Source organism: Ascaphus truei, chromosome 4 (genome assembly GCF_040206685.1).
Source record: "Ascaphus truei isolate aAscTru1 chromosome 4, aAscTru1.hap1, whole genome shotgun sequence".
Classification (NCBI taxonomy): Eukaryota; Metazoa; Chordata; class Amphibia; order Anura; family Ascaphidae; genus Ascaphus; species Ascaphus truei.
In genome coordinates, this window is record NC_134486.1 from 206941377 (window position 1) to 206961171 (window position 19795).

Below are 19795 nucleotides of genomic sequence, written 5' to 3' on the forward strand. Positions count from 1 at the left end.
GTTTAAGTGCTTAGACATCATCTGCGAAATCTAACATATATCGTGTAATACAATTGCTAAATAGACAAGACATAGCAACGCATTTACAATCAAGATTGCAAAAAAAATACTTCCTGAATAGGGTGAAAGGCTACGCTTGCATCACAAGCTTATAAAACCCAGCTTCCCCCCTCCTCCTTCCCTCCCTAAGCCTTGCAACAGGGCATAGTAATTGTGAGTCAGTGCTTCTCCTCCCTGCAGCCCTGTTTGTTGTCTTGGCAGCAGTTCAAAGGGAGGTGTGGGGTGAAAAAGAGAAGAAGCGTGGGCGTGAAAGTCAATGCAACCTCACTGCGCATGCTCGGCTGGAGGGGGGGAGCGCGCGCACGAGGAGGTGGCGGCGGCGGCTTGTCGGGGACTGTCGAAGAATCAAGTAAATAGAGAACTTGGAATCACGACGGTTGGCTTTAGCCGTGACGTCACCGTCCCTGCCAAGCTGTTCGACGCGGGTTATAGCGACCCCGTAGGAGCGCGCGCGCAGCTAACCGTCGGTCCGTGCGTTGTTCCGCCGCTGGAAGCCAACGCGTTCAGCCCTTTCTGTTATCATCACCATCCATATTTTATTGGGATTCATTCTATATGATTACAGGGCTGAGGACGGGAGGAAGGGGTTAAGTTTCGAGTTGTTGTGAGCTTTTGGCAGTTCAGAAGGAGGAGGAGGAGAGGGGGGGCGCTCCTCTGGTGACTGAGGCTGCAGCCAATCGCCAGCCCTCCTCCCCTCCCCCCTCTCTCCCCACCCTCCTCTCTCAGGAGCTGTTGCAGCTGAGGAAAGAGAGAGAAGCACTTCAGAAAAAAAAAAATATAATAATAATTCCTCCTTCTGTGGATCCTCCAGAGCTGGGCGTAGTGTGTATGCTGCAATCCGGAATCGCCAGCAGCAGCAGCAGCCGAGGCGGAGGGCGCGCTGCCGCCCAGCTCTGCCACCCTGTGCTCCTTACACGGCTTTCCACTCATTGACCTATATATCGTTTTTATAATACGTATATATTTTTGAAGTGGGGATTTTTTCCCCCCATAAAGATTAAAGTTTTTTTTTTTTTTAATATATATATCTTTGAGGGGTTTTAGTTTTTTTTTTGTCCCACCACCCCCCCCCTTCCCTCTTGCTATGTCGTCGGCGACGGTGGCCGCTTCCCGGAGGCAGTCGTGTTACCTGTGTGACTTACCCCGCATGCCCTGGGCCATGATCTGGGACTTCACCGAGCCCGTGTGCCGGGGCTGCGTCAACTACGAAGGGGCCGATCGCATCGAGTTCGTCATCGAGACGGCCCGGCACTTGAAGAGGGCGCACGGCTTCCAGGAAGGCAGGTCCCCCGGACCGCCGCCGCCATCCTCTTCCTCCGTGAAGCCCCAGCTCTCCGCCAAGGAGATGGCGCAGATCGGCCACACGGTGGGGGGCCCCGATGGAGGGTCCAGGCCCCAGCAACAGCCTCCGCCGCAGTGTCTCGATCGGTACCCGCTGGTGTCAGAGCGGCCACCGCCCCCCCGTCTGGGCTCGGATTATGGCGTCGGGAGGCAAGTCAACGGCATCCTCCTCCCCAACGGCTTCCCCAAACCCGACGACCCCCCCGAGCTCAACAGGCAGAGCCCCAACCCGCGCCGGACTAGCGCAGTGCCCCCTTCCCTGGGCGCCCTGATGAACGGATCGCCTATGGGCTCGGTGGGCGGCCGGGCCCCTCTGGGGATCTCTGCGGCCTCCCTGGTGGCCGCCGCCGCCACCACCTCGGCGGACATGGGAGGCAAGCGGACCGGTTCCGTGTCCAGCAGCGAGCACGACGGCAAGGAGAAGCACCGCGCCGACAGCTACTCCGACCTGGGCGAGAATCACAAGGGCCGGGCGGATGAGTGGATCATCAATAAGCCCAAGACGGTCAGGGACACCCTGATGGCCATGCAGCACAGCCACTCGCCGTTTGACACCAAGTTCAAGAAGGACCCGGGTCCCGGGAGGGTGCTGGGCTACGATTCGGGCATCCCGGCCTCTAAATCGGGTATGATCTTCTTTATAATATGCGCGCTCAGGCGTCATTGTGTTTCTGCTGTTTTGTGTGTGCAACTAGTCGAGGGAATTAGGGGGGGGGGGAGCATGGTACCTATTTAATTTAAACAGTCATTTTGTGCTGCAGAGGGGGAGAAAAAGAGAAACGTGCGGCTTTTGCCTTTGATCATCTATGTAGGGCTGGTGAATACTTGGGCTGCTTCCATGTGCAGGACATTTTGGCAGCGAAAGGGTGTGTGTCCTGCCCTAAAGTGCAGACCTGCAGCCTACAAAGCAACGTGTTTATATGCTGATCCAGCAACTTCATAGGGGTCAACTTAGCTTGATAGACACTGGCAGAGGGTTTCCTTACTCGCGCATTCCTGGCCTCTGAGGGCAATGCAAGTTTACTCCTAACTAGGACAAGTACATGGGGGCGGGGGGGGGGGGGGGGGGGTGAGGGGGGGATACGTTTCCGGACCTGGAAAATAACTGCACAAGATTTATCAAAGAGACTGGGAATTTATTTTTGTGATACATTAGGGGCAGGTTTTTTTTTTTGGCCAGGGTTTTGCACACAAAAGGCCTTAATAAATGACTTGTGTATGAAGGCAATAATGTGCTGCAGTTCTGGGGCAAAACTATAGCACCAGATGTATTAAAGAAAACAATCTTGTTGGTTTTTTTAATGATTTTTGTCCCCCTTCGGAACAGTCGCCATTTTAATTTTTATATAGATGTTTTCTCCTGAATTTAACATATTTTGACTTTGCACATAGACCCGTTGAATACAGTACGGACTTTCCCTGTTGCCAGATAAACGGCTAATTTTATTCGTGATTTATTTAGCCTGCTGATGAATTGAGTTTTGTACCTAACATTGTGAATTGAGATTATTGCCAACAAAGTATTCGCTTCCAGCATAACCCCATTTAGTGTTAGAAATTCTGGTAACGTATTTGACAGGTTTACATGACCTAGATATAACGCCTGAATTAGTTTTTGTTGCACTGGAAGTCCTTTTCTTTAAAGTTATTCAGGGTCTACTCTGTTTATAAGAGAATTATCACATTTCAAACTGTTTTAATGTCCCAATCGCATGATTTTGTGAATAGCTACTAACTATTATTAATCACTTCATTTTAAAAAAAATGCCATTTTTTCCTAGGTTACATAGTAGATGAGGTTGAAAAGATAGATCTATATCTATTTCAACTTTTTTTGTGACTTTGCAATAATGTATCTGATAGAGATACATACATATATAAATGTTTCCTTAACATTACCAATATAATGGTCTCCTACTTCAACAAATACAACAAATATTCCCAGAGTTTCTTGTAATGTGAAAAAAACCATGCAGAATAATTTGTGGGACTCAAAAGATGGCAGCCATTGTATATTTTCTACAAACTTCTCTAACGTGACCATAATCACTTCATATTTTATACCGCTGCAATAGATTTTCTTCCAGGTAGATCTTATTTCCCATCTGGCCACTTGGGTTGATTTCAGGTCTTAATGTTATAAACATAGCCTAAATTATAGGCACAAATGTTCAAATTGTTAGGGAGTGTTTTACTTGACTAAGTGCTTTCACTTTTATGGCAACTACACACTTTGCCAAGTGGGATTGCACTGAACAGGCTATACCGGTAGGCGAACTCTCGTTCAAACATAAATGAAGGTTAAATGTACATTTCTAGTGAGAAACGCCCACTTCAAATCTTAATCTTTAAAGTTTCCGTCTGAGGAGACCTTTTTGAAATGCACATGATGCAATTAAAAGGACACTGCTTGGTATTGCACATAGGCAACCACGGTTACCGACCTATATTTTGTGTAAACTTGAACCACCAGTTGCTATTTTCATTTACAGCGAGAGGCATTGCTTGAGCCTTTGACATCGCAAGCTGCAATTTTATACAAAAGGTTGTGAAGCTTTTACGTATTTTTTTTTTAATCTTTAAACTTACAAGGCTGCTGCATTTTTGTGTAAAATGTAAATTGGTTGACAGCCAAAGGTTCTTGCATATGTTTTGCATTGTTGTAGCTCCTCTGATTTCATAAACATGAGTGACTTTCTCTCAGTCACAGCAGTAAGAAAAAATTAGGGTGGGTGGTTTGTATATACAGCTGCAAATATTGGGAATTTCCAACAGTCTTTTGGGGCTTTTGCGCTGTAATTAGAAACTGCAGCTGTAGGTGGCTGAAGCATATACAACATCTTGATCAGTAGCCATGTCAGCAAACCCATGTTTCACAAGAAAATAGTGGAGTCCTTTTTAATTTGCATCATGTGCATTTTGGAAATGTGTTCTCGGACTTGAACTTTAAGATCTGCGTTGGAATCATATGTTGACAAAATAAATGTTTCAGTTCTTCCCCCGTACCTTGGCAAATGGAAATATTACTGTGTGCTCATTTGCATGTCTAAGATAGGTCTGCAACCCAGCCTTTCACCATTATCGCCCAGCATACAGTGCTTCCACTGCAGCAAGGGGTTCTGGGAAATGACATGCAAATGAGCACAAATCCATTTTGACATGGACCCCTATAAGCTTATGCTTGTTGCTTTGCACAGCTTTTCAGCACAGCCTGGGTTAAGCTGCATAGCCAGTAAATATACCCACTGACAGCTGTTTCGACCTTTTGGGTCTCATCAGTGGGAGGCTGGTTATACTGGCTTTGCAATTTGAAGCTTGGATAGGTATCCACCACACATTAGTTAGGGTATGGTGGGTAAAAGAAAGTGACAAAAAACCTCCACCGTAAAGCATATAGCAAATGGAAATATTACTGTGGCCCGTACCTTGGTGAGACAAGTGAATTTTAAAGTCAAATTGGTTGTGTCGGATTTATTGAAAAAGCACACTTGGCATTTAACAAGTGTGAACTACTTTTAATGTTATGCACTAGGCAGCAGTCCAGCTACACACTTTTTGAATTGGCATCAAAGATGTAATCTTAACGGTTATTTTTTTCGTATTTGTTTTCTGTATTTGTTAAAATTCAGATTTATTTATTTATTTGCACGTATATGGTTTTTCCATTGCGAGAAAAATAGCTGCTGTTCTAACAGTTACAAGAATGGGTTCTGATCAAAAATCTATTTGTTTTTCAAGGAATATTTACAAATAACTCAATATTTGAGTTTTCTGATATTTTTTGTTTTTGCAAAGCTTTCAGAAACTATTGCTACAAAGCAGACGTATATATTTGCTTTCTCACACCAAAAATAAACCTGTTTGTTTTTTAGTGCCTTTTTAAAAAGAGTAAATTGTGCAAGTCTAAATTCAGACATACTCCACAGTATCATGCTTTGGTATTCCGAGCGCATTTCTGCCGTCTGACATACACACATACTGTATCCAGTGTAGATCTCCTCATACAGACACCTCCCCTGTTGGTAACTAGCTAGGGTAACAGGATGTTTGGTAACTTGGCCAGGAAATGTTGGCATGCTTCACATTTCTGCAACTGTTTTCTTGAAATAAGTATGGTGGCTAATTTTAATACCCATGTAATGGCTTTGTGTTTTCCATCTGACACTAACTGGAGTGTAAAGTATATACTTTGAAGATTTCTTTAGTATTCAGAGCAAGTGAATACATTTTTGTTGTGGTAATGGGTCTGAGCCATTGTACATACAGTATAATTGTTTTGCTTTGGGTGAAGCGGTTTATGACCTTGGATGTAGATTTTATTATCTACTATAATGTTAACGTTTCAGTGTGGGGGGGGGCGACTACTGGGGGGAATTTTATTGAAAATGAGGGGAAATAGTCATCAATGTGCCACTCCAACTTTACAAATATATTTTTCTTCTCAGGTGCCCGTGCTGCAAGAAAGAGGAAACCTTCCCCAGAACCGGAAGGTGAAGCTGGCCCTGTTAAAATAAATGGTGAAGGACAGTCATGGTTGCCAGCAGCTGACGGCCTTAAGGTTTCTACCATGACTAGTTCATCTTTTATATCCCCACCTTCCACTGTATCTCCTCATTCCAACCGTACCACACCAACAGAAGCTGCACAAAATGGCCAGTCTCCAATGGCTGCTCTAATACTAGTAGCTGATAATGCTGGCGGCAATCATGCATCAAAAGATGCAAACCAGGTTCACTCTACAACAAGGAGAAACAGTAGCAGTCCACCATCACCATCCTCTATGAACCAAAGAAGAATGGCTCCCAGGGATGTGCCAAGCCAACTGCCCAGTGGAGGAACTTCATCCCATTCAGGAATGGAGCAAGTGCATCCTCAAAGCATTCCAGACTCTTCCATACCAAACAGTATACCATTGTGCTGCACTCTTTGCCATGAGCGTCTTGAAGACACACATTTTGTACAGTGCCCATCAGTACCTTCTCATAAGTTCTGTTTCCCATGTTCAAGGCAAAGTATTAAACAACAAGGATCAACTGGAGAAGTGTATTGTCCAAGCGGGGAAAAATGCCCTCTAGTGGGATCAAATGTACCATGGGCCTTCATGCAGGGAGAAATTGCCACCATTCTTGCTGGGGATGTAAAAGTGAAAAAGGAAAGAGACTCTTGACTTTTTTAGCTTCATAACCACCATAATCTTTAACTAAAACTCCTTGCGTGTTGTGTGTGTGTATGTGTATATATACATATACACACCCAAGACAAGGGAAATGTAGACTCCATAAACAAGGCTGTATAATTTTTAATTTTTGAATACATTGTGTTTCTATATTTTTGAAGACAAAGGTATGTACTGATCAGAAAGGTATTTCTTCTTTGTTAATGTTATTTGCAAGTATTTGTTCTTACCCAGTGACAGTTACTGTTCAGTGTAGGCTGTGACTTGAGATGCTTTTTAGAGCACTTGGAAAAACAGAAACGCTTTTAGCTGTATTTGTATGCACTTGTTTAAAAATGCCAAATACATTTTATGACATTGTAAATTGTCTCTGGTTACTCATTCATGCTAATTTTGAAGTTGTTTCCTTTGAGATTAAGCTTTTTTTTGTTTTTTTTTAATGGTAGAATTTATTGATGTAATTTGAACCACTGGGTGATTATTAAAAACAAAGTTTCTTGTTCACCAAAGCACTATTTTGAGTATGTTAATTATTTACGGTTCTTTTAATAGCAAAATTATGGAGGCAAACAAAGTGTCTGCTTGTAACGCTTTCTTGGAGTTGCAGGTTATGAGCATGGTGCATTTTTTTTTCATGCATAATTTACAATAGTCTGCTTGGTCAATGCTATTGTTTGTGACAATCACATTTAACTGTATTGTGAGAATGAGTCTAAATTGAACACAATACTGCCTCTTGGTTTTACGTGTAGAATGGTCGTAAAAAAAGTTTTTTTGCACACTGAACTTGACATTTTCTAATCAGGTGGATTTAGTCAATGATGGCATTGTTACGGTCCCTTACACTCACGTGTTATTATTTTTTTTTTAATGTGTGCAAGCACAGAGTGACACCTTATTTACCTTGATCACTATAAGGCATGCTTTCTTTCTTGGCTGATCAAACAACTGTGGTAAAGTGCATATCGCTTCCATAGAAAATACAGTAACAGTTTTATATTCCATATAGCATAAAACATATATAATTGATTTATATTGTTAATGCTAGTATTCACTTCATTTTCATTTTTTGAGTAACTGAGTACTAATCTTTGCTTTAATATTAAAATCTTTTTTGACGTCTACCACTTCTAAAGTTTTTTTGTTAAAACAGCAATTTAGTGCTTGTTAAATGTGATGTCCTATTATATTCAAGAGTACTTTGATAAGAAAATCCACTTGTTTCTATTTCTTTGGGGTGGGAGGTAAAGTAAATGAATATGAATATATATATATATATATATATATATATATATATTTCTCCTCATAATCATGATTTATCATATATAAAAATTGATATATGCTCACTCTTGTAGTGTTTATTGAAAAGTAAATGAGCAAGATGGTTTGTAATAGTTCTGCAACTACACAACAGGTAATTGAAACACCGTAAAACCTTGGGTTATCTAGTCTTACATTTTAATCACTGGATTGATGTTCACATGTAATGCGTAAAAATCATTAACTATTTACCCTAAATGTTTTTAAGCAGAAGTTGCCACTTTATTAGTTGATTTACAATTACTAGCTTTTTGTTCGTGAGCAAGAATTACCTCAAGATAGCAATGTTACAGATATCTTGTTCAGTTAAAGTAGCACAATATATTTGAACGCATTATCTTTGAGTAACTGGCATAGTAAAGAGGAAATATCTTGAATTTAATTGAACCCCCATTGCTTTTGATCTGTAATGTAATAATAACGGTAGTTAAAAAAAAAAAAAAATTTTTGTATAATCAATAAATGTTCACTCCAGGAAAAAAAAAATCCTTTCTCTGTCAAACTTTTTTTTTTTTTAGGAAGTGGGTGTGCTTTATTATAGTGACGTTAATACTGGAACAGTTGTAGGAGTAAAACAAATTCTTTAACATCTCTGTTCAAGATGTTTATGCAGTTTGATATTTGGCTCCTGGACTGTCATATTTCAGTGATGAGAACTGACCTGTGGCTTTAAGGAGCTATTTGTTTCAGTGGGTGATATTTAAATATTCTTAAATACTGCCCTACTGCTTTCCATTCTTTTCTGCTGTTGAGCTTTTGGCAAAATCCTCTTCAGGTCTGTAAATAGCCTATTTGGTTGTGCTTAAGTTTAGAGAAGAATATGGATCCTTCTTTTTTTTTTTTTTTTTTTTTTTTTTGACCATTTGCTGAATGTCCTAAAAACCTATCCTGCTAGTGAACACTTTTGGTTATTTTGAGAGGGAAATTATTAGGATTTTTATTTGGTTGTTGTTGTGTGGTAGAATACATGAAAGACCTACTCAATCTTTGGTTCAACCCAGACCCACATTATTATATACTGTATGTATGTATAAGTGTCCAATTACACAACAATAAACAAAAGCCTCAATCCACGTCCAATATGCCCAATTTTGTTAGTTTTGTGTGTGACTGATTTAGTTCAATCCTTTGGTTGAAATTTTCAAGCATGCAACCACGTCAAGGTAGGCCCCATCAGCAGGTCCTACACTACCAATTTTATAGCGTCTCATATTTCTTTCACTGCAAAGAGAAAATGTGTCATATTGTAATGTCATTGTGGCCTCTTTGTTTATTGTAGAATTCAGGAAACCATCTTCCTGTTTAGCAACACTTTTTTGAAATTGAAACCGTGAGATAATTCTGTCTTGTAAAACCTACAATAATAGTACTGTACCATCACTTATTAATAGCTATGCAAATGGTTCATTTCGAACATTACTGCAAAAAGCATATTAACAAATGTTGAACTGCATGTTCTGCTAACCTGTGGTAGTAGGTAGCTATCGTATGATGAAGAAAAAGTTGCATCGATCAGGATTTATATTCCTAGCTTACCTGCACCGGGGCCTGGAGCTGTTCTGTACCCCTTCTCTCCTCCCCGCCCCCACCCCAATGTCCTAGGACCCCCAGCTCCTGATATATATTTGTAGTTGGTCAGTGGGGCACCCAGTCGAAAGCAGCAATGCCAATGAAAAAATATTTGGTCGTGTGAAATATTCTTATGTCCCAACCTGGAAATATAGTTTAGAAAACCGCTTGAGGAATTCACAGTGAAGTATATACTTTAACCTAAACTGAACCTTTTAAACTATGCTATGTGATCAGATTTGTGTTCCGAACACCATCAATCCTTTACTTTAAATAAGCTGACATTCCTCTCATGGCTCTTCTTTACCTGGAGGCATCCATTGCTGTAAATGCAGGATTTAAATTTTAACTTTTAGATACTTTACAATCTGGGAGGGGGAGGGGTTCCGCCTTAAATACGTAGACATTGATGTCAGTTTGCCTACATAGTCTGATGTTTTTCAGTACATCTGAAAAAGGGCAGACTATTAAAAAAAAAAAAAAAAACAAGTTGAGGGTCTCTGTAGACTTACATGTTCTCGAGATACTTTACAGATAGTTTTAGCTGCCAGTCTCTAATGCTGGTCCTCCCAGATAAACAAAATGGCTGCCAAACCCAGGCCAATAGGATACTTCACAGGACTAGGAATTGAAGAGACTATCTTTTTGGATGACCAAGTATCTGTTTAAAAAACATCAATTTTGAATGGGCTTGCTGCTTTTATACGATCTAAACATTAACATGAGCTAGGTTTGAGAAGTGTTTAGCTCTTGTAAACTAAATGCCTATTATTTGACAAAGGTCAAACATCATGAACCTTACCACATACCAAAAATATCCTTAAGTGGTCTGCAGTTTTTCCACTTCATGTATAGTTGCTATGTTTTATTTCAGTTTAGGTCAATTATTTTATTTTTTGCATACATTCCCCTTTATGTTCACCGTTTAAATGCCCATCTGTAGTTAAAGCAGCAATTCTACATTCCCCCTTTTTAAAATGTTCTATATTTAAGGCATGTGACAATGTATAATGCTACCTTCTTACCTAAGCTGGCAATCGTTCATGCTCATGTTAAATGTATTAAAAAAAAAAAAAAAATCCTGATTGTGTGCCTAACATAATGGCCACCTTTTCAGTTTCTTTCAATCCTTCTGTCAGTGTAACATGGCAGTTACAATGTATCCTATTTCTAAGGTAACATCTATTAGTTTACAGCTCAAACTACTGGGAACATTGGTAACGCATTATCACAAACAGTAAACTGTTGCAAAGATCTTGCACTGCTTGTGAGGTGTGCTTAAACCTGCAATAGAAATCAAATGTACAGAACTGATTTTGTTTAATATATATATGTGTATATATATGTATATGTATATATATGTATATGTATGTATGTACTTTCTGGGTATGCACCTTAACCCTGGCTGTGCTCAAAGCTATGACCATGCAGCAAGCTTAAGCCTATAGGGAACCATGTTAAAAATGGTTTTTGAGGCAAAAGGTGACACTGTGTGCTCATTTGCATGTCATTTCCCAGAATCCCTTGCTGCAGTGGAAGTGCTGTATGCTGGGTGATGATGGGGAAAGGTGGGGTTGCAGACCTGCCTAAGACATGCAGATGAGCATACAGTTGTATTTGCATATTTGCTTTCCTGTGGAGGGTTTTTGTCACTTTTTTTACTCACCATAACTTAACTCAGTATTTTATATATATATATATATATATATATATATATATATATATATTACATTTTTCACAGGGTTTGCTGCTTTTGGCATTTTTTTTTGTTTTTTGTTTTCCATATAATTCTGTAGTTTGGTATTTTTCTGACTGTTCCAGATTGGTGTGTTCAAAATGTGACCAATTATTTTTCAAATACCCAAACCTACGCAGTGCAGTTAAAAATCAGAATTGTAATGTTTATTTCTTATTAGAAAGGGCATTTACATTATTTATTTCCAAAAAAATTAAATATGGTGTTTTTAAAAATACCATATTTTAAAGAAGTATTGCTTCCATGGTGGCAATGTGCTATGAAGAGTTTTTGTGATCTTGATCTAATTCATTCCTCGAGAAACTAATAAGCCAGTTTTAGGGCAACCAATACCAAATTCTACTGCTGGTTAGAGCTAGGTTAATTGTTAATTAGAAATCTTGAAATACGCATCACAAGGAGCACACAGAGTTCTGTGTGGTTCAGATCTTGTGAGTACTGCCATCATTGCAATTGTTTCTCAGTTGTTGCATCCATAAATTGATGAGCACGATTATCATGGTTTATGTATGATCATTTCTAAACGCTTATCTGAGGGTCGGTCACAGGACAGCAGGAAGTCGGTGCCGGCGTTCCATTTCTCCTTTGGAACACATACTTACCGACAAATCTTAATGTGTACACACACGATTCATAATTGCTCTCGGCCCCACAAAGTATGAAGCTCCGCGTTCTGCTGTTATCAATACATGCTATATGAGTCTTATTCTGGACTGTTATATTCAGGACCAGATGTTTCCTCTGAAGCACTGAAGATTTACTCTATTTTTTTGTTTCCTAGACATTTTGAAAACCTAGCCTGTAAATGGTTGAACTTTGAGAACTCTTACGTGGTATGATTTTGTGGGACCTGCTCTATACGACAGAATTTAACAAGACTTAATATGTGTACATTTTTTTTAAAGTATTATGCTTCCTAGGGAAACAAACTACACGGGTCTGTGGTTCCCTAATAAATATGATTTCCTATTAAATGTTTAACTGATACTGTGTGGGGTGTGATACTTTTTAACTCCTTTATTTCACTATGGGTGTACAGCGTACATCATGAGGGCCGGCCGCCAGTGACCCTTATGACATGTCCTGTACGTAATGGCACTATGCTTGTTTTTTCTAGGGATAGATCACAAGGACTGTGGTCTGCACAGAGTGATCCCATAATTGGGAAGTGCCAAAGGGGACCGTGGCCACAAAGGTGGCAGAACTCTCCAGCACTGAAGAGGTGAATGGACAAACATATTAATCATACACAGTTGTCTTGTGCAGAGGTCTCACATCTGATAAAGAAATCTGCAGTCTCGAAAGTTTATGCACAAGACAACCTTATGATTGATTGTGCAGCTCTAGTAAAAAGTATTACTCTATGGGATGCATCTTACTCTGGGTAGCTTGAACACACTAATGAAAGATTCATTTATAAATGCACATCAATTTTCAGAAGCTTTGTTCTAAACATTTTTTTTTTTTATCATGTAGAGATGCTGTTTTCATCACGGGTACTTTGTTTTGTAGTTTTATATAATCATCTTAACATTTCTAAAGCAAAATCTGTAGTTTTAATGGCTGTTTCAGCTGCTTTACCACTACACTGAAATTCCAAAAAGACTATTTGTATTTATTCTACTTTGTTCCTCTGCTTAAAAAGACAATCCAAGCAGCTTAAAAGCTTTGTTTAATACATGGAGCATTTGATTTACCTTTATTGAAAACAAAGTACCAAAGGTGCCAATCCATTGGTTCGGCCTGTGATCGATCAGCAACATCCTGTTTCCTAGGGTTCATTAAATGGCCGCCTTTCAGTTTTCAAATCAATCCTTCAGTCACTAAGAATGTGTTCTTATATTACTAAGGTAAAAAATTGAGTTCTGCAAGCACACATTCTTAGTCTAAAATTAAGAAATTGCTGGTGCTCCTAGACGTAAAGGAAAAGAAAGCCATGAAAGATTACAAGTAACAGCAGAGCACACAGACTTATGCAAAGGAATATTTATTTAGCCAAAAGGCCTTCACCTTGATAAGGGCTGCTTTATTCCGTTGCACTAGTCTGTGTGCTCCACTGGTAATGTTACTTTAGTAATATAAGAGTACAAGTATCTATTGTCAGTTACAGCTCAAACTGCTGGGAATATTGGCAACACATTATCACAACCAGAAAAGTGTTACAAAGATCTTGCACTACTGAGTGGTGGGCTAACCCTGCTATAGAAATCCAGACATGCACAGTATATTAAATTCATTAAAAATGGCAAGAATTGAATAAATATTAAAAATAAAGTATTTAATACTACAGAACTGACTTATTTAAAAAAAAAAAAAACAGATGTAGGATATAGCTTGAATTGCTCCTTTTTATATATGTACACCATAATACAGTATGCTTATGAATTAATGTTACATTTCTCTGAATTCAGGAAAACCCAATCTGTAGTGTTAAATTAAGTGATTTTCAGATTAATCCATTTTATTTAACACATTTTCACTACTTAAAGCAGCAATACTACTTTCCAACGGAATTTTTGTTTTAATTTCAATATGTAAAGCATGTTACAATGTATAATATTATACATTCTTACCTAAATTGACAATTATTTGGTGCACATGTTATAAATCTGTCAAAATCCTGATTGTTTGCCTAAGGCTGCGCTTATAGTGCCGGCGACAGCGACGCAACGTCGCGTCAAAACAAATGCAATGCCGCCATCACGTGCGGTTATAGTGAGCGCGACGCAGCGACGGCTTGGTTGTGATCGCTGGAAGTCATGACAATTAGATTTTCCCAGCAACCGCAGCATGACGGCGCTATAAGTGTAGCCTAACATAATGGCTGCTTCAGTCAGTGTAACTCGGCAGCTTCAATGTATCCTTATATTACTAAGGTAACTATTGTTACAGTTTACAGCTCAAATGGCTGGAAACATTTGCAACAAATTATCCCAAACAGGAAAGTGTGGCAAAGGTCTTGCACTGCACAAGAGGTTGGTTAAAATCTGCTACAGAAATCAAATGGTGCTTTAAATGAGCAATTCAAGCAATATTCTACATGTGTTTTTTTTTTTTTAATAGTTCTGTAGTATTATAATAATACCTCCTTTTTTTAAAATCTTTTTATTAGTCTTAATGCCATTTTTTAAAATCTTTATTAGTTTTTGAATAATATGAAATAATATAAACACAATAATTAAACATACATAGTAGAATGAATATATAAAATATTTAAAAAACTGAATATCATACTGTCAAATCATCTACAGTATATAGTATAAATAATGCCATTTTGAATGAGTTTTGATATACAGAAGGGCCCCGGGCATGCGGCGGGTTCCATTCCAAGGACCCGCCGCAAAGCGAAAATCGCCGGAAAGTGGATCCGGCGATTTTCGTTATGTGCGCATGCGCAGACAGGCAATGCGCCGTTCTACGCATTCGCAACTTCGGCAAAGTCCCTCATTCTGCGCACGTGCGACATCGGTTCGGCCTGTTCTGCACATGCGCAACAATGGCAACACCCTTCTCGATACCGCCGTATCGGCGGATAGCCGAAAAGCGGGGCGCCGAGAAGCGAGGCCTCCCTGTACTGAGCATCCTTTGATTTCTATAGCAAGCTTTAGCACACCTCCCCAGCAGTGCAAGATCTTTGTAACACTTTCCTGTAGGTGATAATCTGTTGCCAATATTTCCAGCAGTTTGAGCTGTACACTGTAGCAATAGATAATGTTAACTTAGTAATATAAGAATACATTGTAGCTGCTGAGTTACACTGACCTGAAGGATTGATTTGAAACTGAAAGGCAACCATAGAGTGAACCCTGGGAAGCAGGATTTTGCTGATCGATCACAGGAGAATGAATCCATTAGCAGCTTAGGTCATTTTCAATAAAGGTAATCAAGTCGCATATATTAAAACAAAACAAAAAGATTTTTTTTACGCTGTTTTGATTGCTTCTTTAAAACTCATTAAAAATGGCATAACGAGCTGAATAAAAGCAAAACACAAAAAAGCCAGTCTATATTAACAATACTACAGAACTGATTTCTTTAAATAAATTTTAAAAAACCACAAGATTTCACATGTTTTTCTGCTTTAATTGTGTAAATTCATCTTTAGTAACAATTAAAAAAAAAATAGATCAGTGTGGGGAATCACATTTTTCTTAATTTATTGAATAACTCATTTGAGCTAATTTGTGCTGATGCCAACAATTCAATTCTAGCATTTCCATACTTTACGAAAATATACGTTCTCAACTACTGTTGAACATAAAATTGGGGCCATAACAAACCTACATAACATAACAAACCTACTTATACAAGAACATGATATTATTAATATTACTACAGAAAACGTTTGCATATTTTTGTTTTTTTTCTTCACAGCCATTGTTGCAAGCACTAAATTCTGATATAACCAATTGCTATTGAATACACAAGCCTGGACCACCACTTAAAGGGGCAATTCCTCCCTGTCATGTTTAAGGGGTCTCAACGGGTAATTGATATATTTATTTTTAACCCAAATTTGATACCTATGAGTATTTAATTTTTTATTTGGTTAGGCTTGGGAGGGGTTTGAATTTTTCTGTCTTACACCCTTTAGTCACTGTGTTCTGCAGCTGCGTGTACAGACAGAGTCCCCACTTTCCCATCACTTTATTTGTTCTCTGGTAAGTTTGGGTTGGATAAGGATAAAGAAAACATCTGATTTATAAACTCTTCAGTTTTCAGAGGCCTTGAAGAAATGTAATTGTCTGACAATGCACCTTTATATGAAATTGCACCTTTAAAATGTATAAGGTGTTAAGCTGCATGGTATACAAGTAGTACATGGTATGGCAGCACTTCTATGCAAGGGGTGGCAGCATGTAGATATATAAAATATACTGTCAAATGTTAAGCAATAGTATCTTATTTTGCCGTTTTAGAACATTTTTCTTTAAAAGGCATACCTGCAGCTATGTTAGTGTAAGTAAAACATTTTTATTATTAAGGCATTCTGTGAATGCAGCATTTGAGGTTTTTAATGTTGGATTCATTGTTTACGCTTTCAATGCCAGGTGCACCGCCACATTTGTTAAATCGTGGACTTGCTTTGCTTGCACTACTGCCATTCATTTTAATGGCCGTAATGCAAACAACTGTTTTTGCAGCATGGTAGATTTTTAGTCAGGGACCAAAGTAAGTCATTTTCACAAGCAACCTCAAGTCTAATTATGATACGTTTGTTTAAATTGGTTTTTATTATTTGCTCATGTAGAGGTAGTACACTCTTTTTCGGCTCTAGAAGTCTTTGTAATCTGTTTGTCAGGCATCTACATCACACTAATAAGAATGCAAACTTTTTTTAAAGTTTACAGGAGAATAAAGTTAGGTTACTTGCTCTGAATTTTGTATGAAAATTATTCTGTCTTTCCTTTGTAAAATGATTACTTGTTCTGCTAGGAAGAGTCCATGAAATACGTTTGTAATAAAATATATGGTTGATCTCCCTTTTCTTCCTCGAATTTATATTGTCAAATGAGGCGACTAGCAGTAGAGTAAATTAATACTTTGATGGCTGTGAACTCAGGTTGATCAATGTTCCCTTTTTAATTGATGCCATGAAATTAAAGTTTTACATCGGCTAAATAGATTAGCTTTGATGTAATATTGCTTTAAGTCTTTGTCCTCGCAGGTAAAATATGATTCAATACATATTTTGGCTTGTTACGACTTGCATTTCCCTGCACAACGTTGCTATCATTATAACTTCCATGACAGTGTGAATGAAATTATTTGTGATACATTTTGAAGAGGTGCTGGGCACACAAAGTATTTTTCAATTCTATCATTTCTGTGGTTTTAAAACATGTGGTTGACCTTTTTACACAAGTGGATCACTCCCAGTTACAAAGCTTAGTAACTTTTCACCTCAACTCTTTTGTTGACTCATGGATTAGACCTTTGGGGCCTCATGCAGAGAGCATAGAATTTTAAAAATGGCGAATTTCATAAAAAGTAGCTTTTTTGGAGAGTTTTATTCTCCATATGCAGAAAAGTGCGAATTCTGCTATGTTTAACATGGATGCGTGTGGCGAGTTTAAATTGGCGAGATGCGCGCTTCAGAAACGTGTAAAAACAAATTCGCGCCTTTTTTTTCCCCTTTACTATAGGCGGCGAGCGCCATCTTGCCATATTTTCGTGGCGCGGCAAAAATGCGAGAATCGCGCCTTTTTTTGGCGCGAACAGCCGCTACTTGCCGTTCGCACCTCTCTGCATTCGGAGAGTTTTAAAAATGGCGCGATTGAGGTTCTCGCCAGCCGCGAGGCGAGTTTTAAACATAGAAATAAAAAAATGGCGCTTTTTTCGCAACTCGCCATTTTATGCCGTTTTCTGAGGGAAATTGAACAAAAAATGGCGAGATTTGAAATAACGATGCTCTCTGCATGAGGCCCTTGGACGGGGAGCATGCACTGTGTGATACTGAAATGCTTGTTTATTTTTCTCATCTAATTTTTATTCTTTCCTTGCTGGGTTTTTTTTGCAGCAGATATCTTCCATTTTGTTTCATAATACAACCGTTACCTTTGCCAAACTTGATTGCATACTCCTAATTCTCCAATTTAAACTTAATTTTTAATGTGTAAGGCACCTTATACCTTGTTTAATTTGATGGGCTTTGATAGCGTACAACTTTCTACTGCTTAGTAAGTATGGCCCATGATCTATTTCTCTTTTTTATTTTAACAACTTCCAATTTTTTTCTTCTTCCCTAAATCAATGCCACATACTGTACACTGCCACTGAAACACCCCAATCTATTGAAGCTTTAATTACTTGGGATCTAGTAAAAAGCAGACACCAAGTTGAAAACAATTCACTCAGAAATAGTGATGGAAGTGCACTTAATGTGCAATTACATCAATTTAGTTCAAGGGAGGGGAACATGTCTGGACAAAAATATGAAGAATGAATTCAAAAGCTGCTCTGATTTTCCACTTCCTCATGCCAGGCAAGAATCCACTGTAATGGTGTTTTTAGAAGAAATGTTTCGTACAGGTTTTGCAAGTTTGTCAAAGTGTTGGCTGAAACCCTCCGAGTCCTGTTTGAAACAATGAAAGGGAACAGTTGAGCAACATGCTGAATATCATGACAAAGTTCAAAGCACGAGTAAACAAGATAGTAAGCATTTTACTTGCCATAGCTTTCAAATCCAACAGCTGCCTGTTCTGTGAATGAAACTCTACATGTGGACAGGGAGGGGGAGAAAAAAAACTTTTACATGTCACTGGAAACTAGCAGAAGCCTTCATAAAAGTGTGCTTGGGCACAAGTTTATATATCGGTGTAAGAAGTAACACGTTAGATTGATAAATCAGTATTGCATGCTTCAATAAAGGAAGTTAATAAAATTAATTTTTTTTCTGAATGACTCACTCCATTGTTCTGTATCGTGTGAATAGAAATACAAACTGGGCAGTCCCAATAAGCAGGTTAAAGCTATATTTCAAGATGTCGTTTAAAAAAAAAAGTTGCAGATCGATCCGCTCTCCTGTAATTGATCGCTGAAATTCGGCTGGGGGTTCACTAAATGCATCTTGGGTAATCTTCTGTTGCACTGACAGCAAAAGTTCTGTGAGGAAGATCATGTGACCAGGCAGGTACGAGATTCAATTGGTTCACTGCTAGAGAGGGCAGGGCTCAAAATGGTGATGCTGTTTCAGAAGGGGAAGGGGATGTGGACTTTGTATATGGTTTCTATAGGAACAAAAATGCCTGTTACATTAGAATACATTAAAAATGTCTACATTTTTTTAAAATGCTACAAGTATTTTCTCATGGTACAGAACTGATTTATTTAAAAAAAAAAAAAAAAACACGTGTGATATTGTTTGAACTGCAGCTTTAAAAAAACAACAACAAAAAACCCTTTATCAATAGTTTTACGTAATTGCATTCTGGTAAAAATGAATCCCCCTCCCCCACTCCCCCTTTCCAGGATATTCTGAGTTCAAGCTTACTAGTTACTTATGTTTATCTGTTTGACTAATGATTACTGTACAAACCATGAACACAACAAAAACAGTTAATCTCCACATCTCCAGTTTTGAGGCGTAACAGTCTAACAACTAAAATACATCAAATACACGTGGTAACAACCACCCAAAGCATTGTTTTTAATGTGTCCGCCACCGAATGTGTTGACCTCTAGCAAAAAGTTTAGAAGAGTATCTGCCCAAGGTCACTCAGTCATGTTTATTTTTAAAAATACATAGTAAACAGAATATATATATAGGCCCACGAGATCACCGGCAGCCGGGCCTGGCCAGAGGTCGAGCCCAACTTGCAGTACCGGCCGCCGGGCCCCCACATCCACTAGACCCGGCCTGATCATCCACAAGGTAAGTCTTTTTTTTAATATGTATTGTGGGCGTCTTTTTAATATGTATGGGGGTGAGGGTCTTTTTAATAAGTATGGGGGGGTCTTTTTTATATGTATTGGGGGGATCGGGGGAATTTGTATATGATGTGTGTGTGTGTGTGTGTGTGTGTGTGTGTGTGTGTGTATGTACACACATATATATATATATATATATATAT

General features: G+C 38.8%; 1 protein-coding gene across 1 annotated transcript; it reads left to right on the forward strand.

Moving 5' to 3' along the window:
• The first annotated feature begins 361 nt into the window (after positions 1-361).
• On the forward strand, positions 362-18623 carry IRF2BP2 (interferon regulatory factor 2 binding protein 2). The gene is made up of 2 exons (XM_075596783.1): positions 362-2027; positions 5847-18623. The coding sequence occupies exons 1-2, from the start codon at positions 1145-1147 to the stop codon at positions 6566-6568; spliced, it is 1605 nt and encodes a 534-aa protein (XP_075452898.1). The 5' UTR covers positions 362-1144; the 3' UTR covers positions 6569-18623.
• The last annotated feature ends 1172 nt before the right edge of the window (positions 18624-19795 follow it).

Coding starts and splice junctions, on each gene's coding strand:
- IRF2BP2 (XM_075596783.1), top strand. CDS start 1,145: ATGTCGTCGGCGACGGTGGCCGCTTCCCGGAGGCAGTCGTGTTACCTG. Junction 2,028..5,846: donor CATCCCGGCCTCTAAATCGG/GTATGATCTTCT, acceptor TTTTCTTCTCAG/GTGCCCGTGCTGCAAGAAAG.